At 56.2% G+C, this 23,975-nt stretch overlaps 12 protein-coding genes across 23 annotated transcripts; 8 read left to right on the top strand and 4 right to left on the bottom strand.

Moving 5' to 3' along the window:
- Nucleotides 1-139: 139 nt before the first annotated feature.
- KVP18_004087 (uncharacterized protein) lies at nucleotides 140-8,728 on the top strand (the record flags this gene model as incomplete). 6 transcript variants are annotated; one of them, XM_067956380.1, is made up of 9 exons in its annotated part: nucleotides 140-675; nucleotides 704-1,128; nucleotides 1,157-1,652; nucleotides 1,680-3,346; nucleotides 3,373-4,648; nucleotides 4,676-4,756; nucleotides 4,783-5,181; nucleotides 5,208-6,372; nucleotides 6,410-8,728. In XM_067956380.1, the coding sequence occupies 9 exons, from the start codon at nucleotides 140-142 to the stop codon at nucleotides 8,726-8,728; spliced, it is 8,364 nt and encodes a 2,787-aa protein (XP_067811791.1). The 6 variants fall into 6 exon arrangements, with proteins under 6 accessions (XP_067811791.1, XP_067811788.1, XP_067811792.1 ...); XM_067956376.1 differs by lacking the exons at nucleotides 140-675; nucleotides 704-1,128; nucleotides 1,157-1,652; ... (2 more) ...; nucleotides 4,676-4,756; nucleotides 4,783-5,181 and having other exon boundaries at nucleotides 5,320-6,372; XM_067956377.1 differs by lacking the exons at nucleotides 704-1,128; nucleotides 1,157-1,652; nucleotides 1,680-3,346; ... (3 more) ...; nucleotides 5,208-6,372; nucleotides 6,410-8,728 and having other exon boundaries at nucleotides 140-679.
- A 164-nt stretch (nucleotides 8,729-8,892) lies between these two features.
- On the top strand, nucleotides 8,893-10,305 carry KVP18_004085 (uncharacterized protein; the record flags this gene model as incomplete). The annotated part of the gene is made up of 1 exon (XM_067956372.1): nucleotides 8,893-10,305. The coding sequence occupies one exon, from the start codon at nucleotides 8,893-8,895 to the stop codon at nucleotides 10,303-10,305; it is 1,413 nt and encodes a 470-aa protein (XP_067811785.1).
- A 77-nt stretch (nucleotides 10,306-10,382) lies between these two features.
- Nucleotides 10,383-12,131, top strand: KVP18_004095 (uncharacterized protein; the record flags this gene model as incomplete). Its single annotated transcript, XM_067956395.1, has 1 exon — nucleotides 10,383-12,131. One exon carries the CDS (start codon nucleotides 10,383-10,385, stop codon nucleotides 12,129-12,131), a length of 1,749 nt encoding a protein of 582 aa, XP_067811806.1.
- A 107-nt stretch (nucleotides 12,132-12,238) lies between these two features.
- Nucleotides 12,239-12,679, top strand: KVP18_004086 (uncharacterized protein; the record flags this gene model as incomplete). The annotated part of the gene is made up of 1 exon (XM_067956375.1): nucleotides 12,239-12,679. The coding sequence occupies one exon, from the start codon at nucleotides 12,239-12,241 to the stop codon at nucleotides 12,677-12,679; it is 441 nt and encodes a 146-aa protein (XP_067811786.1).
- A 32-nt stretch (nucleotides 12,680-12,711) lies between these two features.
- On the bottom strand, nucleotides 12,712-14,790 carry KVP18_004094 (uncharacterized protein; the record flags this gene model as incomplete). The annotated part of the gene is made up of 1 exon (XM_067956394.1): nucleotides 12,712-14,790. The coding sequence occupies one exon, from the start codon at nucleotides 14,788-14,790 to the stop codon at nucleotides 12,712-12,714; it is 2,079 nt and encodes a 692-aa protein (XP_067811805.1).
- A 434-nt stretch (nucleotides 14,791-15,224) lies between these two features.
- On the bottom strand, nucleotides 15,225-15,574 carry KVP18_004097 (uncharacterized protein; the record flags this gene model as incomplete). Of its 2 annotated transcripts, XM_067956400.1 has the most annotated exons (2): nucleotides 15,225-15,357; nucleotides 15,384-15,574. In XM_067956400.1, the coding sequence occupies 2 exons, from the start codon at nucleotides 15,572-15,574 to the stop codon at nucleotides 15,225-15,227; spliced, it is 324 nt and encodes a 107-aa protein (XP_067811809.1). The 2 variants fall into 2 exon arrangements, with proteins under 2 accessions (XP_067811809.1, XP_067811808.1); XM_067956399.1 differs by lacking the exon at nucleotides 15,225-15,357 and having other exon boundaries at nucleotides 15,380-15,574.
- A 101-nt stretch (nucleotides 15,575-15,675) lies between these two features.
- Nucleotides 15,676-16,203, top strand: KVP18_004096 (uncharacterized protein; the record flags this gene model as incomplete). Its single annotated transcript, XM_067956398.1, has 1 exon — nucleotides 15,676-16,203. One exon carries the CDS (start codon nucleotides 15,676-15,678, stop codon nucleotides 16,201-16,203), a length of 528 nt encoding a protein of 175 aa, XP_067811807.1.
- A 70-nt stretch (nucleotides 16,204-16,273) lies between these two features.
- Nucleotides 16,274-17,237, top strand: KVP18_004089 (uncharacterized protein; the record flags this gene model as incomplete). Of its 3 annotated transcripts, XM_067956387.1 has the most annotated exons (2): nucleotides 16,274-16,574; nucleotides 16,603-17,237. In XM_067956387.1, 2 exons carry the CDS (start codon nucleotides 16,274-16,276, stop codon nucleotides 17,235-17,237), a joined length of 936 nt encoding a protein of 311 aa, XP_067811798.1. The 3 variants fall into 3 exon arrangements, with proteins under 3 accessions (XP_067811798.1, XP_067811797.1, XP_067811796.1); XM_067956386.1 differs by having other exon boundaries at nucleotides 16,274-16,642; XM_067956385.1 differs by lacking the exon at nucleotides 16,274-16,574 and having other exon boundaries at nucleotides 16,644-17,237.
- A 3-nt stretch (nucleotides 17,238-17,240) lies between these two features.
- KVP18_004090 (uncharacterized protein) lies at nucleotides 17,241-18,542 on the bottom strand (the record flags this gene model as incomplete). 2 transcript variants are annotated; one of them, XM_067956388.1, is made up of 1 exon in its annotated part: nucleotides 17,241-18,542. In XM_067956388.1, one exon carries the CDS (start codon nucleotides 18,540-18,542, stop codon nucleotides 17,241-17,243), a length of 1,302 nt encoding a protein of 433 aa, XP_067811799.1. The 2 variants fall into 2 exon arrangements, with proteins under 2 accessions (XP_067811799.1, XP_067811800.1); XM_067956389.1 differs by having other exon boundaries at nucleotides 17,241-18,446.
- A 112-nt stretch (nucleotides 18,543-18,654) lies between these two features.
- On the top strand, nucleotides 18,655-19,146 carry KVP18_004091 (uncharacterized protein; the record flags this gene model as incomplete). The annotated part of the gene is made up of 1 exon (XM_067956390.1): nucleotides 18,655-19,146. The coding sequence occupies one exon, from the start codon at nucleotides 18,655-18,657 to the stop codon at nucleotides 19,144-19,146; it is 492 nt and encodes a 163-aa protein (XP_067811801.1).
- A 13-nt stretch (nucleotides 19,147-19,159) lies between these two features.
- KVP18_004099 (uncharacterized protein) lies at nucleotides 19,160-20,962 on the bottom strand (the record flags this gene model as incomplete). The annotated part of the gene is made up of 1 exon (XM_067956403.1): nucleotides 19,160-20,962. The coding sequence occupies one exon, from the start codon at nucleotides 20,960-20,962 to the stop codon at nucleotides 19,160-19,162; it is 1,803 nt and encodes a 600-aa protein (XP_067811812.1).
- A 69-nt stretch (nucleotides 20,963-21,031) lies between these two features.
- KVP18_004088 (uncharacterized protein) lies at nucleotides 21,032-23,535 on the top strand (the record flags this gene model as incomplete). 3 transcript variants are annotated; one of them, XM_067956383.1, is made up of 3 exons in its annotated part: nucleotides 21,032-21,419; nucleotides 21,448-21,558; nucleotides 21,587-23,535. In XM_067956383.1, the coding sequence occupies 3 exons, from the start codon at nucleotides 21,032-21,034 to the stop codon at nucleotides 23,533-23,535; spliced, it is 2,448 nt and encodes an 815-aa protein (XP_067811794.1). The 3 variants fall into 3 exon arrangements, with proteins under 3 accessions (XP_067811794.1, XP_067811795.1, XP_067811793.1); XM_067956384.1 differs by lacking the exon at nucleotides 21,587-23,535 and having other exon boundaries at nucleotides 21,032-21,553; XM_067956382.1 differs by lacking the exons at nucleotides 21,032-21,419; nucleotides 21,448-21,558 and having other exon boundaries at nucleotides 21,643-23,535.
- Nucleotides 23,536-23,975: the final 440 nt, after the last annotated feature.

Raw genomic sequence — 23,975 nt, 5'->3', positions numbered from 1 at the left:
ATTACATCACGTAGTCCTGAAATTCACTCCAATGAATGACCACGTTCGTACTGAGAGTGTAGCCACCAGTTTCCTATCGAAAACCTAAGTGCTCGTCGTCATTCACAATCGATTTTGTCGATTTCCAGTCACCCCACAGATGCAGCCAATTCTGCTGGGAGCTGTCCGTCTCTTTCTTGGTCAGCGCGCGCTGCTGACGAACTCCACAACTGTAGGGCCTGGATCGCATTTCTTGCGCATAATTGCCCCTCCGACATGCCTAGCTGCCAACCAGAGAGGACACTTTGTTGCCCGTACGGCGACTCACGCCTTTGCTCTGGAGGCCAGCGCCGACCGTCGCCTAGCGATTTTCTGCCCCCGAGACCAGTCTCTGGAAACACTCTACCATCACTTTGAAGTTGACCTCCGTCTACCGCGTGTGCACCCGCCGGTAGAGCTATACACGGACGCGCAATTGCTCCCGAGGTTTGACCCCAACCATTTCTCGTATGGCTTGATAGCACCCACCACCGACGTGAAACTGATGGCCCCTTCCTTCTGTGACCAAACGAGAGACGCCACTACCATTAAAGTGGCGTGTCCATACTCGACCTATATGGTGTCCCTGTCACGAAGTGTGCCCCTTCTGTCACGCCTGGACGTCCTCAACCTCGAGCGGCCTTTTCATCCCTACGAGTGAGTGCCTTCCGGAAGCCGCATGCAGCTTCGGCCCTTACAGAGTCGTACTGCCTCTCGCATCGTTCGACTTGGGGATCTCGCTGCTTGCGGAAGCGGCAAAGGCATGGAATATCTCTGTGGAGTCCCCTTCGGCCTCTGTGTTAATTGAATCAGCCAGCGCCCTGCAACGCCTTCAAACCACAATCGTTCTCGAGCCGACGACCGACTACGCCGCCTCCGAAGGGGACCCGGTAGTCATCCGCGTGACCAGCGAGGACGCGGAGACCGCCTACGAGCTGCAGTTGGTCCGCTTCGGCGACTCCTCGCTCTTCGCGTCCACCACACTGCTATCGACGCCCACGGGGTGGCCTACGCCGCTTGCGTGGCTGACCCTGGGGGCCTCGCTGCTGTCCGTCTGCCGCTTGCCCCTCCCGCTGGTGGCTTCCTCGATCCAGACGCTGCAACTCGTCGGTGAGTTAGGGTTCGAGTCTGGATGCAGGGTTGTTGACGTCGCTGCCCTTCGTTTCCGACAGCCTTCGACGGTCTACCTTGGTGTTCCACTTTCTCGCCTTGAGGTCGATAGCGTGTCCATTCCCGCACTCGGAGTTCTATTTACCGCTAGTCCTTCCACTGGCGCTCCTCGGGACCGGTCTGCTGTCGACCGCGTGCTTCTTTCGAAAGGGACGCATGCTGCCTGCTTGGTTGCCCAGTCTCACCTCGACACTCTTTGTGTTGGACCTACTGCACTTGCCGAGCCTTTTTGCAGGTGTATCGGCCATGTGGTTCGCCCCTCCCAGCATAGGGGCGCCAGGCGTGGTGCGTGCTGTCGGCGTCTGCATGCTGTGGCCCTCCATTCTGGTCATGCTGCTAAAAATGATTCTTCTCGTCGACAATGGCGACGCCGTCGGGTTCAGTATAATTCTTAACAGGTGGAACGACCTGAAGATTGAAGGTATAACGCCCGCGCAGCGTTTTTGCGGTAGAATTTACCGTCGGTGAGCCACTGGACGCACCTAACGCAGTGTTTTCCCAGCCACCCTACCCTTTCTGACGCGATTCTTTTCACCAGGAACCACACCGCCCGTTACTGTCTGCCAGCCATTGCTTGGGGACGCACCCTTCAACGACCGCACTCTACGTCTCATTGCCGGCCTCGACGACGACCGCACAACAAAGCACCCAACGCTCATCAGACTGGCCACGGGTCGGGCACCTGTCCAACGTTGGAGGTTTGCCTCGTCGTTGCAGTTACAGCTGGACTTCGAGGAGTTCTCGATGCGGGAACTCGACTACCAATGTCTGCTGTGGCCCCGGGCGGTCTGCGGAAGCCACCGAATGCCGCTTCGGGGCTCGACAGGTGGCGTCTCCGTCCTTGACCTGGATGTTACGCTAAACCACGTGATTCATCTGATGCAGATCGGTAGTCAAGGCCCTAAGATATGGGTGCATGAGGACTTGCTGTACTCCCCCAAGCACATCATTTTCGGCGCCCTCCTTCCGCCTCCCATGGAGTCCCCGCACCCTCGATCACGAACATTTGGCGGCTTGCTCAGCGACATCCACCGGCTGGTACTGGGACTCGCGGCGCTGCTGTTGGCGTGTATACACGGGCTGATATCGCAACAGCAATCGGCGCTGCGTGCCACTAAACAGCAGCTATTCACTGCTCACTTCCGTCAAGACATGATGGCTGCATGCCCTAGGTTCACATGGCATGTCCTCATAGTCCTGTGGGTGCTGTTGACGACCGCATTTGTTGCAACGGCGGCCGTCACCACCCGCCAAGCGCTTACCACCGGTGCCCGCAGAGCTCGCCGCCTCCACAGCGATGCCCCGTCCCGAGGCTGCACAGTACTAGAGGGCGGCAAGTCCGATATGGACATGGGCCGCGCCTTAGCCTACGCTCCACCTGAGTCCGCCAGACAAATCTACCCACACCTTTACGGAAAGACCCCTCGAGGATGGATTTCGGATCGCCTTCGTAGACCGTCCACGGGCAAGGTCAACACGCTGACGGCCATCCACGAGGCCAAACGGGCAGCAGGCGGCGACCTGAAGCTTGGGGGGTCTCTCGGCAGCCCGCAGTGGACGTTGGTGTGCGACGTCCTGCTCCACTCGGATGCCCGACATGCAGTGTTCCTCAGCCTGTTCCTGTTGATGATGACGCTGGAGCTGTTGCCGGTCACGGCGGGAACTTACTACCCTGTCTCAAGCGAACTGCTGGCCCTGATTCCCTTCACCAACCTTCTCGTGCCCGTGGGGGTCATGCTGCTTACGACTCCAGTTCCGTGGTCTCGGCTCTACGACCGCCTCATCGAGGTCCTGGTTCCTTTGCGAACGGTCAGAAACGTGGCATGGCTCGGGGATCACCCGCACGGAAACACTGCTGCGACTACGAGCAGCCACGTGACGCGACCTCGAAAGGTGGTCGTTGGATTTGAAGGGCTGGGTCTCGAAATGACTGGGGAATGCGTAGCACCACCTGACCGAGGAATTGTCCTAGACACCGCTTCCGGAGCGTTGAAGTTGGCCAATGAGACCGAAGACGACGAGCTTCTCTTCATGGCCTCCCGTGATTCCATGTTTCAGGAAGCCGACAACGTCGCCAGAAAGAAGCTCATTGTCCTGGGGACGGGCCTCTCGGACGCCCTGCGATTCAGCTGCTCACGGGCCTGCAGGCTTCCTCGGGGTGGGGTGCTGAAACTCGTCACACAGATCACATCTGGACTTCTATCCAACTCCGGGCTCGACACGTCTTTCGAGGTGCCAGTCTCCGCCGACGACTGTCCTCGCACGTGTCCGTGCAGCTGCCCTCAGCTTCATACTTCACCGGACGCCCCACTCGCGTGTGCGTAACGCTCGAAGTTGTCCATGGCCAGCTACTGCATATCCAGTCATGCCTCCCGGGCAGATTGGTGCACGGCGCGGCCGAGTCTCGGCTCTCTTTGGCCCCCCTGGACGCCTTGGTGCCAGCCCCTGGCGCCTTCATCATGCACGACTGCCCTCGAATCGGCAGCTCGCGCTTCTCTGTACAGTACCATCCTGCCAGCCATAGCCTGTGTGTGGCGAACCCTTCAGTCAAGAAAGGTCAGGTCTACAGACTCGCTGCCATCACCCTGAAACCCGACGCACACACCCGCTTCGGGACCGAGTTAGAAAAATTCTCCTCACATTGTCACGTCACTGGTATTGTGAGGCTAGACATCACCCACACCGCGGCTCCCGACGACTACCGCCCGATTCGGGTTTTGGACGTGGAAGGAAATGAGAGTTGGGTCTCTCCAGAGCAGTTTCATTATTGCAGTCGTCTGGGGTTCAACAAGAACGAACTGCTTATACACCATCGATGGTTCGTCCAAGGACAGCTTTACCGCTTCGAATGGTACCCGTACGGATTTGTGGTTGGGGAGGACATGCCGACATCTATGGAGGAATACGCAGAGCTATTCCTCCAGTCACAGGGCCAGGCGATTTCCGACGGTTTCGTCACCATTCAACTAAAGCTGGCTCGTCCCCAAACGTTTCTCAGTTACGTAATGGGCGACAACACGATTCGTAAACGCGAAGAGGCCCAAACGAAGCTGAGGTGGGCCGGATTTACGACCAGCCTTGACGATGCCTACAGTCATGCGGCGTCTCTGTGGCCCGAACCACTCACGACTATGGACTTTCCACCGCCTCTGCCCCTGTCTCAGATAGATGCCGTGACTATCCAGGAAGTTGCCTCCCGAGGATGCAGCGTCATACGGCCTGACGACTGTGACACACACCTACTACTGCCGACTCAGCCGGCACGCGCGTCGTTACGGACGACGCTGCGTGACAGGAGCGCCGGCTCGTCCCCTTCGCAGGTAGTGGGTGACCTTCTCTTGCCTCAACCGTTGGACTCTTTCAAGCTGGGTGTACCTGTAACGCTGATTCACATGGTTAGACCCCCTGGGGCCTACATGGAAGGAGTAAAGCAGGAGCCCCTAATTCGAGTGGAACCAAAGTGAATGCCTGGACACTTCTCATACAGTTTCACGTCCTGTTTGGGCTTCCTTCAAGGCCGAGCAGAGTTCCTGCTTGCGCATCTGCTGCTGCTAACAAGTGTGTTCAGGTGAGACGCGAGGGTACCGCCAACAGCCGCGTAGATCCGGACCTTGACGCCATCTGGCAAGCGGCTGTAGCGGTGCTTGGAGTGGCTGACTGCCAGCGCTACTGGCGCCAGCGAGGGCACCGACCTCTTGAGACAGGTCTCCCCGGTGTGTCCGCAATGGACGAGTCAGAAGGAACCTCGTTGCTCGGTTCCAAGGGTTGCCTCGGCTCGACCACTGCTCAGGACACGGTCCCTCTCTGCCGCAGGGCCACTCGATTGCTACTAAAATGTCTGCGATCCTTAAGACGGGAGTTTGACCAAGTGGCTGTGTGGCATGACGCTTATGTGGCTCAAGGTGCTCTCGCAGAAGCGCAGCGCGAGCGAGAGATCGCCGAGCATCACTTCGCCTTCGTTTCAGTGAACACCCCCGTGGGTGACGCCCTACGGTGAGACAATGCCGTCACACACACAGATGTGAAGCTCACGAAACCCTGCGAACAAGTCTCCAGAGATTGCAGAAAGCGCGATACACAGTCACGGAGCGACTTAGGGATCTGGGCTGGAATGGGGAATTCTCCTACCCCATGGTGGTACCCGGATGCAGACTAGTGCGAACGCCATCCCTGAGCGAGCAACTGCTTCTGTGGGAAGACCAGCTCGACTACTGGTTCCGAGACGAGTTGGCGTTGCCGGAGTCCCTCCCGCGAGTGCCTTCCAAGCAGGCCGACGTTCGGTGCTCCCGACTCAACCCAGCAGTGAAGCTGGTCTCCGACGCCCTTCTCAACATGTGGACTGGTGGCGGAGACTTCGTGAGGATCTACACCGACCTCATACACCTCGTCACCACTTCTGCGGACTTGAAGCGTATTTGTAAGCCGCCCCCCCGAGAGCAGACCGTGACGTGTCCGCTGTGCTGCCCCGCGTGGCTACCTGCGCCACTACCTCTGGTTTTTGCGTACGTGCGGGTATGGACGGCCCATCCTTCCGACGCTGGCAGACCGCCGAGTCTACTATCCGGTGCGGCCATGTCCGAGTTGGCTCCTTGCTTCCTCCGCCTGCTGCCGGACAGAATCGAAATTCGCATCCCCTCTGACCCTCGACGAAGAACTCCGCTGCCTCGAGAGTGGCAGGTGCTCGATGCCGGCGAGAGAGAAAGCCTGCTGTTGCTGAGTCCTCTGGTTTGCAGTAGACGACGGGTGGTTGGGTGGGAAGTTCCACTACAAGCGTTCCAACGCGTGCGGTTGGATAAAGACCGCGTGTCCGTCTCGGAGGACCCTGTCGACATCCATATGCCCTACAGGCTACGCTTTCAGAGATCGTTGATGACAATGGTTGGCGACGGGTTCTTTCGTCGCCTGGACGACTTCCATCTGGATTCACGAGTCATGCTGATCGACCAGCAAACGGAGTCGCCGACCACCTTTCATCTACTCCATGGCCGGAAACTTCACGTGAGTGACCCGTTGGTGAGCGACCCAAGGGTCGGGGTAGACCCGGAGGAACTGATGCTTGCCCAGTCGGACCTCGCGGAACAGCTCAAATACTTGAAAGAGCCGGAGACTGTCAACGGGTTTCCATTGGAGTTCCGCCTGGCGGAATCTGCGGCAGAGTTGTGGAGGGCAGCTATAGCATCAGCAGTAAGCACAACTAATCTGACTCCATCATGTGTTGCAGAACTTGTGTCAGAGACCTGCGGTAACCTTCGCGAAGAATTTCCAAGGGAATGTGAAGGCCATGGCCAATGCGGAGAGGAAGGAACGCTACGAGCATATTGAAACGAGGAAGCTGGCGCTGTTCGAAATGACAACAGAAGACGAGGAACGTGCCATGGCTATTCGACGAGAGCGGCAGGAAAAGAAGCTCTGGGAGCAGAGACAGGCCTTGCTGTTGAACGAGGATCTCCCCATGAGTCCGGCACCACGCTCGTCAGTGCGTTCAACCGCTCAAAACACCTTCAGGGTCGCCGCCTGCAAAGCCGACAGCGACCGCCTCAGTGACGTGATAACCGCGCAGGCAGAAGACTCAAGCCTCAGTCTGAGATCGGCCTCAGCACCCTGGGAAGCCGCTCCTGAGCTCCCTTCGCGGCGTGGGACAGTGTGGGACGGATCCGTGTCAGGATTGGGCTGCATCCTCAGTAGGGATGGGAACAAACTATTCGAGGGCTTTTTTGGTGCTCAGGGGAGAGAGGGCTCTGCGGTCCTCCTCTTTCCTGGGAAAGGGTCTGTCTCGTGCTCCTTTCACAACGACGACCTTGTCGGCAAGGTGGGTGTAGAACAACATGAGTCCTACGACAAGCTAAAGCTATGGAATCAGCCTATCTATTCCATCAAGGCCTCCCTGATTACCAGATCAACTCCCTCGAGATTCACACAGAAACTCCAGGCGACCTACGCCGACCACCCCGATTCGGAGTACACCCCTCCAGGAACTGACCACAAGCCTTGGGAGCTGTACCTGCCCATCGACGACCTCAGCGCCTTCATGGGAAACGTCGACTCATTTCAGGACGTGTTCCACAGGGTGCACCACGCCTACATCGCTTGCCGGAGCGGCAGTACCTTCACAGGCTACCTCCTGTGGGGGCTGCCTGAGGGTGAGGGCCTCTGGACCGTGCCTGTGACAGACTTCGTGGACTCCACGGCCTCTCCGGAGTTCCCAGACGCGACGTTTTCTGAAACCCAGCTCAGCGAAATTAGCTGCTACTGGAGAAAAGGCATTCCTGACGGTAAAGGTACCATGCGTACTATGCGTCAATACACCGGGTTGGAGAAGAACTTGCCTGACATCAAGGCCGTCGTTAACTACACCTACGAGGGGTCATTTGTGAAGGGCCAGCGAGATGGCAAGAGCGCTGTCGTCAGGTGTGAGGCTGACATCGGCAAGGAAAAACGGGTACTGTTCGTCTTCAACGGGTGGTTTGAAGACGACCACGCGCACCGCAGCAAGTGCATGGTGAAGTGCGAAAAGCCACAGGGCCTCCCGGACCGGTTTAGAGGTCTGACCTGGCTCCCGATGAGTCAGCTGGAGTTCTTTCGAGGCGAGTTCTGCGAGGGTCAAATCCAAGGACGGTGCAATGTCCGCCTGCTTACCAAGGTCAACCAGAAACTTCGGAAGTCGTTCGTGGTCGACGGCGACTGGCTCAACTCGATGCCTCACGGTACCATTCGCATACATGAGGGCGGCATCAGCGACAGCGACGAGCATGTCGCCTTCAGGGGCACTTTCGAGAACGGAGTTCCCCATGGGCCGTGTCACTTGCTGACCTTTGACCTTGTGGACCATCAGTCAAAGGGCGACAACACCGCCCAGCTGTCGTTCCACGGCACCCTTAACCAAGGGTCACGTGAGGGCTACGGCGTCATACGCGAGGAAACGATTCACGTGAGGGGACCGGATGCTGTCCAGGCCCAATTACCTCGACGCACTCATCAGGTGCTGTTCGAAGGCCTTTTCTTTGACGACTTACCGGACGTCCGAGGAGTAATCCACGGCACCTACCTATCTAGGTCTGGCGAGCTGATGGAGTACGTCTATGAGGGAGAGATTCGCAAAGGTCAACGGCACGGGCTCGGACAGATAACGGGCCGCTCCCACCACACAGCGTGGAGCCTTGAAGGCAGGTGGGAAGATGACTTCTTGCGAGGGCCAGCCGGCATGACACTGCATAGAGCTAAGGGGAAACACAAGACACTCAGAGCTTTTGTGGAGGAGTCCGGCGCTGTGCGGTTGCCGGCCAGGACCAAGATTAGCCAGCAGTGGAGCTTGCTTCAGAGGGATGCCGAAAAAGCGCTAAGGACAGGCACAGACCCGCGTTTGGCGTGCCCTCTGCTGCCGCGACACCTGAGGGCCTCAGGCAAGTACTGGCTATTTGGATTCGGGGCCTTCATGACCAAAATTGATCTGAGCTCTCTACTGCCACACCTTGCTACAACTGCCATGAGCCATGACCTGCCCTGGTCCAACTTCGAGCCCCCCACAGACATCCCTCCGTGACGACCCTCTGAATGTTTCCACCTCTGTGTGCATCCATGACGATCATCTGGCACAGCCAGCAGTAGACAACGACATTTAGGGCCCCACACTCACTAGTGACTGGCCGAATATTACCTGAATCAGCAATCTGGATCGGTCACCAGTCGATGACTTGCAATACTGTGATGCACAAGGCCTCGACCCAGGTCTTTGTGGTTGGGTTTCTGGCTTTCTGTGGACCGGGGCTTTTCAACGCTTTGTCCGGGCTTGGAGGCGCTGGATCAGACGACCCCAAGGTCGGCGCCATTATGAACTCAACTCTGTACGCCATGTTTACCATTGTAGGGTACTTTTCTGGCGTCTTCTTTAACATGCTCGGACCTAAGCCTCTCTTCCTCTTTGGAGGGTTCACCTTCGCCATTTACGCCGTGTGCGCTTTCTTCAGTGATAAGGGTCTGTGGGTTGGCGCCATCGGAGGATGTATCTTGGGTATCGGTGCAGGCCTTTTCTGGACCGCTCAGGGTGCTCTTATGATGGCGTACTCCACGCCTAACGAGAAGGGCGCCTTCATCAGGAATTTCTGGATAGTTTTCAACCTTGGAGGCGTCTTCGGCGGAATTCTATCGATGGCTCTAAACTGGAGCAATGAAGGCGGTGGCGCGAACCCAGCTTCCTACTTCACCTTCATCGCTCTCATGATCTTAGGCTCAATCTCATCCGTTTTCCTGCTGGTGGAACCAAGCAAAGTTATAAAATCGGATGGGAGTACTGTAATTTTTGAGAAGGCTACGGGCGCTAAGGAAGAGATTGTCGCTGCTGCTAAAGCTATTATGGACCCATTTGTCATCAAGATGTTGCTCTTCTTCTTCACCTCGACCTGGTTCTACACCTACGAGTTTAACGGCTACAACAACATGCTGTTCAATGTGAGGACTCGCGGACTGAACTCCGGCCTATTCTGGGGCTCCGAAATGATAGGAGCTACACTGACAGGATTCATAACGGATAAAAAAGGCTGGACGATGCGAAAGAGAGGTGTCTGCGCTTTCATTTGGAACTTGGTGGCGCTGACCATCGCTTGGGGAGCCGCCTTCGTTGTGAACTTCACCGTGACATGTGGAACTGGCGCAGGCAAGGGCTGGGATAAGGACGAACCCGGATGCGAAATTGACGTGAAGGAAGGAAGGTTCTTCGGAGTCGCGGTGGTCTTCATGCTCATGGGGTTCCAGGATGCCGTGTTCCAGTCCTTCTGCTACTGGCTGATGTCCGCTGCCGCTGGCAACAGCATCACCCGTAACGTCAAGTATGCCGCCTGCTATAAGGGCATCCAGTCCCTTGGAGCTACTGTTTCGTGGGGAACCGATCTTATCGCCGCATTCAAGTATGAACAACAGCTGTTTGTTGGCACTGCGCTATATTTTGTGGCGTCAATGCCGACATACTTCGCGTTGGACCACATAATCGAGTCTGAGGAGGAAGACAAACACGAGAGTGAAGAAAAGCATAACGCTGATGAGGAGCCACACCACGACACTTCAAGCGAGTCATCCAGTGAAGAGGACGAGACTTCGACCTCGATCAGCATTTCCGAAGCCTAGCCACTATTTGGTAGGTAACGGGATGGCTATATGGTATTTGCTTAACCCGAATATGGCGACAAAATTCGACAATAAAGATGCTGCGACTGATTCCTAAAGAAAGATCTTTGAATTTGTGCCTTGCTAGCTACGGGCAGGCCATGTCCCTCAACCTCAAATTGGAGCGAGATTCGGCTAGTTTTCAAACCTTCGGCATGCATCCTAGGAAACATATGCCAGTGCTGTTGCCCTCAGCCGCAACCGTATACCGTAACGCAGAAGTGGGTACCAGCACCACTAGCGGCGCTGTGAGGCCAAAAGCGGGACCTGTCAGATGGGATCAAGTGGTTACGTCGTTGGCGGCAGGCTTGGCTGACCGAGAAAAACGCTCGGACAAAGGAAAGTGCGGCAAGGGGCAGCGCAGCAAAGGCGAAAGTCGTAGCCGAACGAGTGCCAAACCCCTCATCTTGATGGAGGGGCCGAGGCTCGACACGTTCTGGCTGCATCAGTGCGATGAGTACATCGATACCTACCTCGCTCCGAGACGGGATTTCTTTATCGACCCTCCCCCTAAGTTGCCACTCGAGTCGATGTATGGGTGCGAAGAGCAACAGACGACGGACGGACTCATATCCTGCGAAAGTGTGCCAGGCCATCTGTTCCTACTTCGCCACTCCATGGGTGAGAAGGCAGTGAAGCTGTTAGAGGAGAGCCTACGGCAGGTGTTGACGATCCCGGATCACCTCGCATTCTATGTTGCGTGCGTGAGCTCTGTGGTTGCACACGAGGCGTATGACGTGTGTCTGGAGAAAGAAACTCTCTGTGAGCTGATGAACGAGAGGTGCCTCTTCCTGGAGCAGCCTGAGAACCCCACCTGGTTGGAGTCTATATCCCTGTACCGAATGCTGTTGCTACGCGCGAGGGCGAATTGCCACGTGTCGAACGCCACCGTGGCTCTGCTGAGCCTGCTGCGAGACACGGCAGACGCCTTTGACTCTATGCTTGTCGAGCCGTCTGAGGGTCCACCAGTCCGCCTCCCTCAGTTGATGCCCGCACTTGCAGAATACGAGGAGGCGGTACACGCCCATAGCGCCATTAAACATACTTGCGACGAGAAGGAGGCCCACTTCTGGTCGTCCTACGCCGCCAAACCTGGGTTTTTCAGAAGGTCGACGAAGAGCAATCCCTCCCAAGCGACGCTAAGAAAGCGTCAAAATGACCTGTCCCGCCACCGGCGGCACACCGACCTTCTCACTGACGAGGTGCGACATGAAATATGCGCCCTTCTTCAGTCTCCCGACCCGTTTAGTGAAGTCGCCATACCACAGACCCATGGCCAACGACTACAGAGGTGGATCGGAACAGAAGCGTACAGGACCGCGGATGGAGTCAACTCTCTGAAGGAACGACAAAAGCGTCGGACGATCGGTGATGTCATCCTAAACGGTCCGGACCTGTATATGCTGACTGCCCCAGATCTGCGCAGTGTACCTCTGGATATCGCCACAGAGTCCCTCGCTGAGCAAGCCATCCGTTGTGGACTCAGACGAATCGAGGCGCAGTTGAAGACGCTGCTCGTCAGGACCGGGGAACTTAGTATCCGGTCATTGGATCCCGTCGGAGGTGGATACGAAGGAGACGGATACGTGGGGAACCATTTGGGGGACGATGATTCCTCTGTAGGAAGATTCTGTCGGGATCCAAAGACGGAAATGGGATCCAAAGGAATATTCAACGAAGATTCTGTCGCAGAATATAAATCCAAAGACGGAAATGGGAACAAAGAACACGCCAGGCCTCATGGACGTAAGAACATAGGACGGAATGAAGATGAGACTGCTGTGTGAGCTGTTAATACATGTGCAATAACATTGTTGATGTCGGACAGCACGAACCTGATCACGGAGAAGTGGCGATTTCTACGTTTTGAAAGAGGGAAAACGTCCTTTAGGGCATGCGTTGTGGTTTAACTGAGGCCGAGAAAGCTGCAGCGGAGTTCGACCAGCAGAAGAGGAGCGCAGAAGACAGCGCGGCGCCCAAAGACCCATACAACCCTTTGGTGGAAGCTTTCGACAGGCGGGCATACCGAGACCGGAAGTACGAGCAGAACTCCAGACGCAACGAACACGGAGGAGAGCGCCCTGAGAGGGCTTCCCGGTGGCGCCACGACCGATTCGAGGATCACCGAGAGGTACGCCGCGTGCAGAGCGACGAGCCACCTTTACACGACACCCGAAGAGGTGCGTGGCGTTCCAGGGCTGGAGGAGTCTACTTGCCTCCGCATGAGGAGGAAGGCCCTCGGAGCCACACAGAGGAACCTGGCTACTGTCGACGGCGTTCCAGGAGTCGGGACCGACCCCTGCGCCGGCCGTCGCCTTCGTATCGCCTCGACTAGCAATTTCTAACGAGACCGTTGTTGCAGTAGTGTCACATCCATAAGTCGCTTGGGCCACTGACTGTGAATTGGGACCGCCCCGCTTCAGCAATAGTAACAGTCGAACTGTTGACGATCAGGTCCGGCAGGGCCTCTCTGACCATACTAGCCACCCAAGTGTTCAGGGCAGCCTTCTCCGTCTGTTGCTTGCCTCGGCCGACCATTAGGCATTGGCCTTCGGCTATAAAGAGGGCGTTAGCTGTCAACAACTCAGGGCGTTTCGGTGGTGATTCTCGTAGCTGCGCCCCCAGATGCTGCCAGAAGCTGGCAATCGAGGAACGCATTAGCCATGAGCGACTTATGGAGCTGGTCTCGAGCGCCTGCTCGGTAGGCTCCGTCTTCGACAGCAGAGCCGCCAAGTGCGGCGCGTCCAGCAGAGAAGCATTGTCTGCCGGCACATCCATCAGCAGCACTCCCGCCCTCCTTTCAGCCTCAAAAAACGTGCGCAGCGCACTGAGTGCCGCTGGCCAGACAGTTTCCTCCATGCCCTGAGACGCAATGGCTGCGAAGAAGCGCTCCGCCAACGAGACTCCAGTCTTGAGAGCTGACTCCCTTACCAGATCCACGGCCGAACGGTTGAGTTGGGCCTGCACCGCCCTGCTGTCAATGTGTGGAGCGTCTACGCCGTGGAGGCTGTCCTTCAGGATGATGTGGATAGCCCCAGCTCCCTTGCGCTCAAAGTGCCGACAGATACGCACAAGACCCAACATCAGGTCGATCTGCGAGGCCGCCGAGAGCGCTGACACCGCGGGTTCGCACGTGAGCACCACCTTCTGCAACTCTGCATCCAGAGCGCTCAGAGCCGTGCTCTGATCCGCCGTACTGACTGGCGGCACTGACCTCACCAGACGCTCAAAGTGGCAGAGTAGGGTGGGGATGCGGTTGGCCATCATCACTGCTAAGTGCTTCAGAGGTACCTGCGGAATAAGCCTAGTGACATAGGACACATCAGCCAGAAAAAGGCCTGCGCCATTCATGATGGCCTGCTCCACTGCCTGCGTACCGCTCACGAAGGCTTGTAGGGAGTCCGTCTTGCTCAAGGATACCAGCCCAGGGATGCAGCTGGCAACGTTCACCATTATTGACAGGCGCAGGAGGACACCACCCAATTCACCGAGCAAGCGGGTCCTGTGGAGGGGGGTGACCAGCTTGGCGGCCTTTAACGCAGTAAGAATGACTTCGAAGCTCTCAACGAACACGTTGGCGCTCTCGCTCCTGGCGAGCGTCTCTAGGCCCAGAAAAAAGAATCCCGCAAGCTCGTCAACGGCGACCTCCGGTTCATTCCAGGCGATATGCTGACGAGTTATGAGCAGCGAGGGGAGACCCATTTCCAAAATCACATGCGACACCAGACTTTTCAGGGACGGCGCCGTTTTCCATTCTTCAAACGTCTCGAGCAGTTGTCCTGACCAGAGACCTAGCAGGTACTCCTGGCAGATGGCATGCATGTCGATGGGCAATCTCAGCTGCTGGGCTATGCCCACGACCTTGGCCATCTGCTCTGGCACAGGCAACTGCATCTTCGGGTAGGAGGGAAGCTTGGTGTCTTCTAAGTGAGCGCCTAGGCGAAGTATAGCCTTGGTGGCCGCCGCAGTAATATCCTCCACTAGTTCGGGGAGCTCCTCTTTAAACGTGAGAGCCACTGGAAGCGTGTTGCTGAGCAAATCGACTGCGTCGCCGAGGCTGTTCTGCAAGTACAACTGCTTCACCGTCACCGGCAACTCGCCGAGCGTTTTGAAAGTCGTCAACAGAGAACGGATTTCCAGTAGGTGCTGCATTCGTCGGGATCGGTCCTTATGCATGGACTGTAGCTTGAGCGAGCAAACGCTAACGGAGGACAGACAGCCTGCCAGCTTGTCCAATTCGGGTTCCAGGTCCTCCACTGTGGAAGCCAGCCCCTCGATGACCTCCGCGTTGCTTAGAAAGCGCTCGTAGTTCTCGTAGACAACCATCTCCAGACTCGATTCCAGCGACTTGGATTCCGCAACCAGCCGAATGGAGAGATCATCGAGCTCATCTGCAGTCTTCGTCCGCAGAACGTTGCCGATGTACTCAGAGACGCTGTCTGTCATCTATTCTTGTGGGGTTTTGTTTTTTTTTGCCCAAATTCTAGTCCGTGGAAATGCCAGCAGATCCCCAGTGAGTCATGAATCGGGAAAATACTTAGAAGAAGAAGCGCTCTGAAGAAAAGCGCCCTGCCAGCTACTGTACCTCCACCAGAACCCAGAAAGTCATGCCTAAAGAAGACCGCGTCTACACTACCCCCGAATCCTCGAAAGCCGACATCATCAGACTCTTGGGAGGAGCGGAAGGTGAACCGGTCGAGCAAGATTCGAAATCGCGTCCCGACTGGACATCCCAATTTAGCGAAGAAGCTTCTCGCAATGCGCGCTAAATTGGCAATGGAAGAAGAGGACGACAGCGAGTGAATATTTGCAGAGGATTTGAACTTTGCGTTTTAATATTAGATCTGAGACTCGTCACGATCGTTATCCTCGCATTAGACCTAAGACTCGTTATCCTCGCAATCGTTATCCTCGAATACGAACCGCTTTACAGCGCGTTCGGCATAGATGATACAGCGGAACCGCTTAGCAACTGAATTGAAAAAAAGTTCCTCTGGGACGTTGTCATCGGCACTGTGTGGGCTGCTACCGAGCCTCACGTTATGATGATGTTCTCCAGCGCGCTGAGGACTTCCGCTGTGACAGGCGATCCCAGGTCTTCCGAAACTAGAGGTACAGTCTCGTCGGTATACTCCTGTATCGACTTCTCGCGGCAATCAGCATGTGCTGCGTCAAACTTCAGTATGAGTTCGCGTGACGCAGCGAGAGTTAGGAGGCCAAGTATGCGCATTTTGGTGAATCTGCAAATTTCGCGAGTTCTACAAGTTGAGTGTAAGATACATCTCGGGTTGCATGTCATGCGTGATTAAAAATTAATTCCGCAAAATACTAATGGGCCTAGTTGAGGTGAGTGATGTTCAATTCAACTCGGAACGAGATAGTGCGTTGGACCCATTCGAGTTCGTGGTAACGTTTGAATCGCGAGCCAATCTACAAGAAGAGCTGGATTGGCGGCTCATCTACGTTGGCGACCCGACAGACACCTCAGAGGATCAAGAACTCGAGTGCATATCACTGGGCCCAATAACTGCAGGCCATTTGAGGTTTACCATGATCGCAGACCCACCCGACTTCACCAAGATAGACCCGGATGACGCACATGGAATGACAGTCGTGCTGCTGACGGCGTCGTACAGAGAGCAAGAGTTTCTGCGCATTGGGTGGTTTGTGCGGAATGTCTACGAAGACCCTGACGTCGAGGCCAACCCTCCACCTGAGCTAGACCTGCAGAACCTGCGACGCGTGGTGCACATGGAGGAGCCGCGCGTGACCAGATTTCAGATAAACTGGGATGCATGCGACGAGAACGCCGTGTCTCGGGTGCTAGGCGCAGCGGAGGGAGACGTGGAGTGTGCGTAGTGAATTCATAGGTGACGAGAACGCCGTGTCCGTTTGTCACCGAGTAGCGCCGTTAAACTGCTGATTTCCGATGTCCGACACACAAAGCACCTCGGGGTACAGTTCACAGGACGAAGAGGAGATTCTCGAGGAGTCCGGTGCTGAGAACGACGTGGCGGATGGCGCCGACAGCGATGTGGCGGATGGCGCTGAGAACGAAGTCGAGGTTGTAGGAGCTTTCTCAAAGCTACGGAAGAAGGTTATGAAGACCTCAACCGTGAAGAAGGATAACCAGAAAGCCAAGAAAGACGCGGAGATCTGGAGCAAGAAGAGGCTACAGCACGCTGTGGCCGAATCCAACGAGAAACTGAAGACGGAAGGACTGTCCAAAAGTGGGAACTGGGTCGCGCATTCACACAGATCAAAAGAAGAAGCTGCTGCTGAGACTACGCCGGCTTAATATGGCGTTGCAGGGCGAGCTTCAGTGGTGCGGCCAGGGAGCCGGGCGAATTTACGACGCGGGAAAGACGAAGAGGCCTAAATCCCATAAGGAGCGCCGACGGCTTCGCAAGACTACCTGCTTGCGGTGCGGGTCAGCAGCTCACCTACTGAGTGAGTGCGACCTGCAAGAGACCACAACTCGACAAGGAAACATTTGCTTTAACTGCGGGTCGTCCGAGCACATCCTTCGCGATTGTCTGAAACCGGTCGTCGGCGACAGCCTGCCTTTTGGCAAATGTTTTCTGTGCAAAGGCGAAGGGCACATATCCAGCCAGTGTCCCAAGAACCCACAGGGCATGTACCGTAAGGGTGGTGGCTGCCACAACTGCGGCTCTGTGCACCATTTGGTGAAATTCTGCCCTGAGCAGCGGACTTTTTCCCACGATGAGAAGAAGCAGCGAACCGGAGCCAACTTTGTAGTGAGAGCCTGCAGAACATGCGGGTCCGCGGACCATAAGAGTGTGGAGTGTCCGGAAGGCCCAGGCTGTTTAAAATGCGGAGAGAAAGGCCACGAAGCAAGAAAATGTCGGACGAAAGTACCGAAATTGTCGTAGTCATCAACCGTACAATTCGGATACCTTCGCATCCACCTTGTCCTTCTCGTTTACTGTGAACACGAACTGCTCAGGCACTGGTCTTTTGATCCATTCTTCGGGGTCGGCGTGGCTGGGAAAGCTGACGTTCACCTCAGCAATTCTCGAGGCCACAATCTGTGCTTCTCTTCCAGATTCGGACAGAAAGATTGTACACCCGTCGACACCATCGAGGGTGTAACAGAAACAATTATTCATGACCTGAACCTGGATCTTCTGACAGCGGACAATCTCGAAACTGGCAATGAGAGACTCGGCGATCACGTTGACTGTTCGACAATTCTCCACCATGATGGAGTTGCACTTCTTATCCACGCGCACTGTGCAGTTCTGGCAGTTCCGAATTGACACGTTCTGCATCATCTTCGTCGGATTGATCTCGATAACGTCGGTAGTGTCCACGGCGTTCTCAACAACCCACTCACGGCCGTGCATCAACGCCACGGTGGACTGAGCTACCGGCTCTACGAGCGGCAAGAAATCGATGGGCGCTAGCGTTTTGCAGCGCGAGAGCCCGCGCGAGACCCCGGAAGGCGCAGGGGCCACAGATGCTCGCCGCTGCTTCTCTTCGAGTGTCAGGTGCTTCAGATCTGTGGTCTGTACGGCCTTAAGCTCACTTTTTGTCAGTTCGTCTCCACCCTGTTGCAGCTCGTTGTACAGGCTGTTAAAATTAGGGGCGGACAGTTCTGGGTGCGTCACAACCGACCTCCGTCGCGATTCCGACCTCCGTCGCGATTCCGCACGCCTAATCTGGTACCTCCACTCGTCCCGGCTGCTGACCTGTGACGTCTTGCGTGATCTATTAACATCGCTGCTGTCGCCCAGAAAAAAACCGACAGACCTTTCCTGGTCGAAGGGGACAGCGGACGTGCGGGCTGAAAGTGGAGGAGCCAGCAGCTCCGGCTCGCCATGCAGCGACTTTCGGGAGCTTTTCGACAGACATCGTGGTTTTCTTTGCGTTTGGGCGGACCTTCTGGATCTCGGTTGCTGGGCAGACCTCTCAGAGGTCACGCTCTGTTGGGGGTCCTTTATGACCAAACTAGGGAGGCTTAGGTGCGGGTCCCGACTCTTTGGCCGAGACGTCTTGGAGCTTACCCTAGAAGTCGCGGAGCTTTCATAGGGTGTCGCCACGGCCAGCACATCATCTGCGTCGACGGCACAGTGCGTCATACATCCCCGTGTGAGACTGCTCCGAACGCTAAGTCTAGACCAGGAGGAAGTTGGCGATGGCATCTCGTAAAATACAGTCTGTCGAGGTGTAAACATTACGGAAAAGCGTATTTGTTGAGTCAATGTGAGATAGAGTGTCCAAGGACGCTGTGAAATGCGTGTAGAGACGGGAGGGTAAATTGCGCAGCGAAACAGAAACTGGGCAATTATGGACTGCTGTTGCTTCACACCACTGGAGGAAGCGGAACTGTGCATCACGAAGCCCGTTACGGTGTACGTACGGAGTAAGCGGTCTAATCCTGGAAAGATCTCCCAATCGTTTAGCACAGTCCGTGACTCTCCCGTGGTCATCGTCGACACCAGCGAAATAACGAGCGAGAGCCAAGGCTCAATACAGTGGAAGAACGCCCTCGCGCCATCGTCGCACGGATCTGCCGCTAACGAAGTGACAAACTGTACGTCAGACTCGCCTTCCGTACAGAGCACTATGGACCAGCAGATGGCGCCTGGTGAATGGGACCACATCACCCAACTCTCACATCTGCCTTCGAGCACTGCTGTCACAGCTTTGACGGCGTCAGATGTGGTGCTTCGCGTGCCAGTATCAGTGAAGGAGAGGCAGTATTATGTCGAGATTGAGGAAAATGGCCGTAAGGTCCTGAGAAAGTACGGGTTGTCGCTCGTACCCACCGCCGTGTAAGTTTTTATTGATGTCAACTGTCGACGCACTTCGTTTTTTCGGCGGATTTCATGGCGCTTCGCTTGGCTGCTTCGCGCTCAGACTTCGCCTTCTTGCGAGCTGCACGCTCAGCCGCGGCTGCCTCACGATGCTGCTTGTCAGCTGCCTTCTTCTTGGCCTCGTTGCTGGCCTCATTAGATTGCTCTGCCCAGCTGTCCTGGAGAGGCACCGTCAAGTTGAATGTCGACTCGTGCGCGTCCTTTGTGAAGAAGCCTACCCTCTCGCACTGCACAGCTTCTCCAGGTTGCAAGCACAGCATGCTCCTCTCGACAAGGCCCTTGCGCACCACCAGTGATTGAGGGTTGATAAGCTCCGTCCAGGGCTTGTCGCTGGTAACCTCAGGCTCCGGCACCGAAAACAGACGGTCGTACATGTTGAAGCGTACTGGCGAAGCCTCCGAGGCCCCCAGCCAGTGCAGCGTACCCTTGACCTTCCTGCCGTCAGCTGGGGCGTTGCCGCCCTTGGTGGTCGGGTCGAAGGTGCAGTGAAGGGCCGCCACCTCACCGTCCTCCTTGTCAACGGACACGCATCGGACCCAGTAGCCGTACTTGAGCCTCACTTCTGCTCCAACGGCTAGGCGAAACCACTTGGGAGGAGGGACTTCGGCGAAATCGTCGCGATCGATGTAGACCTCCTTTCCAAAAGACACTCCGCGCGTCTCCTCAGGTCTATCCGGATGGTTGGGCACCTGCAACAGCTGTTCAGGGCCCGTCCAGTTGTCGATGATGACTTTGAGGGGGTTGATCACCGCCATTCGTCGTGGCGATTCATGCAGGGCTTCTCGGACGCATGTTTCCAACAGCTCAAAGTTCTGCGTGTTGTTGCGCTTCGCCACTCCCACGCGCGCAGCAAAATCGCGAACGGCCCTCGCCGGATACCCTCGACGGCGCATGCCAGCTATGGTTGGCAATCGTGGGTCATCCCAGCCAGACACCCAGTTTTCGTTGACCAGGATCTGGAGCTTGCGTTTGGACATTACCATGTACGTCACGTTCAGTCGAGCGAACTCGATCTGCCGTGTCGGGAAGATGCCCAGCACTTTCTGGAACCAGTCGTATAGCGGTCGGTGCACCTCGAACTCCAGCGTGCAGACCGAGTGCGTAATGTGCTCAATAGAGTCAGACTGACCATGGGCGAAGTCATAAAGGGGATATACGATCCACTTGGCGCCAGTGCGGGGGTGTTCTTCACGTTTAATCCGGTAGAGGGGGGGGTCACGCATCAAGGGGTTGGCGTGGGCCATGTCGATCTTGGCACGGAGGATGCGGGATCCATCAGGGTGCAGCCCGTCTCGCATTTCGTGAAACAACTTCATGTTCTCCTCGGGGCTACGATTCCTGAACGGAGAGTCGACACCCGGTGTAGTTGTGTTGCCTCTGTTCTCGCGCACCTCCTCAGGCGTCTGGTCGTCCACGTAGGCGACACCATCAAGTACCATCTTCTCAGCGTATGAGTAAAGAGTGTCGAAGTAATCGGAGGCGTAAAAGAGGTTGGCGCCCCAGCTGAAGCCCAACCACTTGATATCCCCCATGATGCTGTCGATATACCGCTGTTCTTCCTTTTCTGGGTTCGTGTCGTCGAAGCGCAAGTGACAAACACCCCCGAAGTCCCTAGCCAGGCCGAAGTTCAAGCAGATAGACTTGGCATGACCCAGGTGGAGGAAGCCGTTGGGTTCTGGGGGAAACCTCGTCACAATGGACTGGTGCTTCCCCGCTTTCAAATCGTCATGGATGATCTGCTTTACGAAATTGTTGGGCACCACTTCTTGGTTGGCCATGCTCGAAATGCTCTTTTTTAGTGTACCGCGGTGCACATCTCGGCTTTCAACTGAAAATCCAGCTTTGCAATGTCTGCGTACACTCCTGGTTTCCGAGTGTACCAACCAACCTCTGAGGTTGAGCGTCGAGGCGGTTTTCGACAGGAGAACATCTCTCCTGTGGCCAAGAGTTATCTGGCTCCGGACCCGCTCTGGGCGGGGTCTGGGGCTGCAGGCCAGTCGGTTATGGGCACGGTGCTCCAGATGGAACGGACCAAACTCTCAGCGGCAACCTTGCTCAGCCTCGCAGAGGTCGTGTCCTGTCTTACTGCGCTTGGTGTGGTTGCTGCGGCGGCATGCTGGATGCTTGACACGGTTTCCGACTCCGATCTATTCTCCTCCCTGATCAGTACCCGACGACTACTGGCTTTAGTCTTTGTTGTTGTCCAGTTCGGACTGCTCTTCGCGGTTCGTCAGGGTGAGACCCGGCTCCCTCACTCACGCAGCTCTCGTGTCGCACGAATGCCCATTGGGCGTGAAAGGGAAGTGGAAGCTCCACCGAGTCAGCTCGCGCGTAGTGGCTCGGATAGAGCATTTCTGGCTGCTTGCTAGGGGGTGTGAGTGGAGGAGGCCCTTTTCACCCAGCCCGTCGGCAACTACTTTGTGTGGTTGGTCTTGTCGTCCTTAACGTGTCATCAGTCATGTCCCTAGTCTGCTGCCTGCTCGTGCGGAGACCAAGCCCCCTGGAAACGTTTTCTGGCCTTTGCGCTGGCCTTCTGGCCTCTCTGCTGTTCTTCTTCGACGACCAGTGGCGGTTGAAGTGGGAGGCTCTCACAGCGCCTTACGACCATCTGGCCGATGACGTTGTGCAGCTGCATGCTGGGCCACGGTTGCGATTTGTTGCTACGCATGCGCCTAAGGCTGCTTTCGCCTGCGGGCTCTCAATCTTTGGCGGCGCCCTATTGGCAGCCTCCCAATGGGCTGGGTGTTTCCGAGCTTTGCTTGATGTCGTGTACCTCGCTACCTCGCTTGAGTACCATCTCCTGCTGTTCGACTTCTACGGTCAAGAGGTTACTTTTCACGTGGGCCGCCAATTCCTAATGCCCCTGAGCCTCATCCTGTTTTTCACGTTGTTGGAGTTCCACAGCGTAGCCATCCAGCAGACTCTTCTAGCCGTCATCACACCCAACCCCCGAACCATTCATCTGGTTAACAAGATTCGCGACACTGCGACGCCTCTACCCTGGCATATCGAGGCCAGGATAATTGCCTCTGTGGGGCGGGCCGCCAGAGGCGCCGTCCCGCTGGAGGAGCCCATGCAGTGGGTGGAGTCCACGGACGCGCCCAGCCGACCTGGGTTGGCCTTCTCGAACACCAGCCTGCCCTCTTTTCTGGGGTCTGACACGGATATGTACTCCCTGGCTCGCCGAGTGAAGCACAAGATGGGTAGCACCTGGGTTCGCAAGCCGCTCATTTCGCTAGGAAGCTTGCTGGTGTGCTCGCTGGACTGGCTGTGTCTCGACCAATCGCCCCTCGTGTGGCTGAGCATGTCAGCAGTACCAGCTTCGTGGTGTATGTGGCTCCTGTCCGCTCTGTACGGCGTGGACTGCTCGCAGGTCGTTGAGAACACTCTTTGTCCGGTAAAGACCAACTGTGAAAGTACTCTCCGTGGAACTTCCAACGCCAGGATGGTCAGTCGCCTCTACGCATTAGGCTTTGTACAAGCGCCTGCCTACTACCCCACGTGTGCAACATGTCCCTCTGGGTCTCCGAGCCTCCTAAACCCCGCAGTGTGGGACGCACTCGCTTTCCGACCCACGATCTACGACGACTTCCGGGAGGTGTGCTTGGAAACGACGGAGCTTGTTAAGGTACTGCTGACGCTGGTGGTTGGATTCAAGGGGCAGGTTGCCAAGCTACGCAAGGACCATGGCAGTCATCGTCAGCGGAATGACGCTCTGTTCGCCACTTTGAGTGACTCGGACACTCAGGCGCTGCTGCGGGTGCTGGTGCACCTCGATGCCTGGGGAGCCCGACACATGTCTGAGCTCCAGGCCCAGTTGAAAGTAGACCCGTCAATCCTGCAATGGTCTCCTTTGTGCCTCGTTAAGATCCTAGCTAGGTTCGACGACTTCGCCGGCAACCTAAGACCTCACGAACGCGGGGCACTGCAGCCTAGGCTTGAGTCACACAACATACGGCTCTCTGTGAGCGAGCTGGACCTGCTGACCACAGAACTGGTGGAATTAGCACTCTTCCCTTTGTCGGCTCGATTCATTGTCGCGGTCCAGGGCCTCACAGACTGGCTCGTTCTGATGGAGAGCCTTGACCACGTGCGAGGGTCTCGCGATGTTGAGATACGAGGCCGTCCAAATGAAGCTACGATGTTGCTCTCACAGTGCTACACCATTTTCAAACTCGCCCATGACGACTCCATGCGAGACGCACCTGAGCCCTGTCTCTGTCTGATTGGCGACATCCAATCCACGTGTGTCAACTCCATGCGCGCGCTCTGTCATTGGTACAACAAACGCCTTCAAGGAGAATTCGCGAACGTTATGAAACTGTTACAGGATTTACGGACGTTTCATTAGAGATTGGGAAGCATCAAGGATGTTTCGTTGACCGTTAGTAAACTACCAGAACCATGAAAGTTCTCAACTCCATGAGTGTCCGGCCCAATCAGGGTATGACCCACGTAGTACGACGCTACCTTCTGGCTTATTCCTCAAAGCAGTCGACAAAGTCTTGATTACAGGTTGAAGACTCTTGAGGTCCACGTCGAGCAATACTTGTAGAACCTCTGGGAGAGGCTCCATCTTTGTTGAACGATCGCCGTTCAGTATCTTTATCGACAGAACCAGGCAACTGGCGGCGAGCAGTGATGGCGGACAGGTCTCCACAGCAGGCGAGCAAACAAAACAACTCAAGGCGGCCAGATACTCAGACAGGCTCCTTATATTGTCGATCGCATCCAAAGGCCATCCGGCGATGTCAACGAAATAAGAAAAGAACTCCACAACTGTAGGTATCA

Source organism: the organism of the source record quoted next, assembly GCF_019968955.1.
Source record: "MAG: Porospora cf. gigantea A chromosome Unknown PgA_NODE_191_length_30072_cov_347.276, whole genome shotgun sequence".
NCBI classification, from domain to species: Eukaryota; Apicomplexa; class Conoidasida; order Eugregarinorida; family Porosporidae; genus Porospora; species Porospora cf. gigantea A.
Note: the sequence above shows the minus strand (reverse complement) of the source record. Positions and strands in the feature narration are given on the sequence as shown.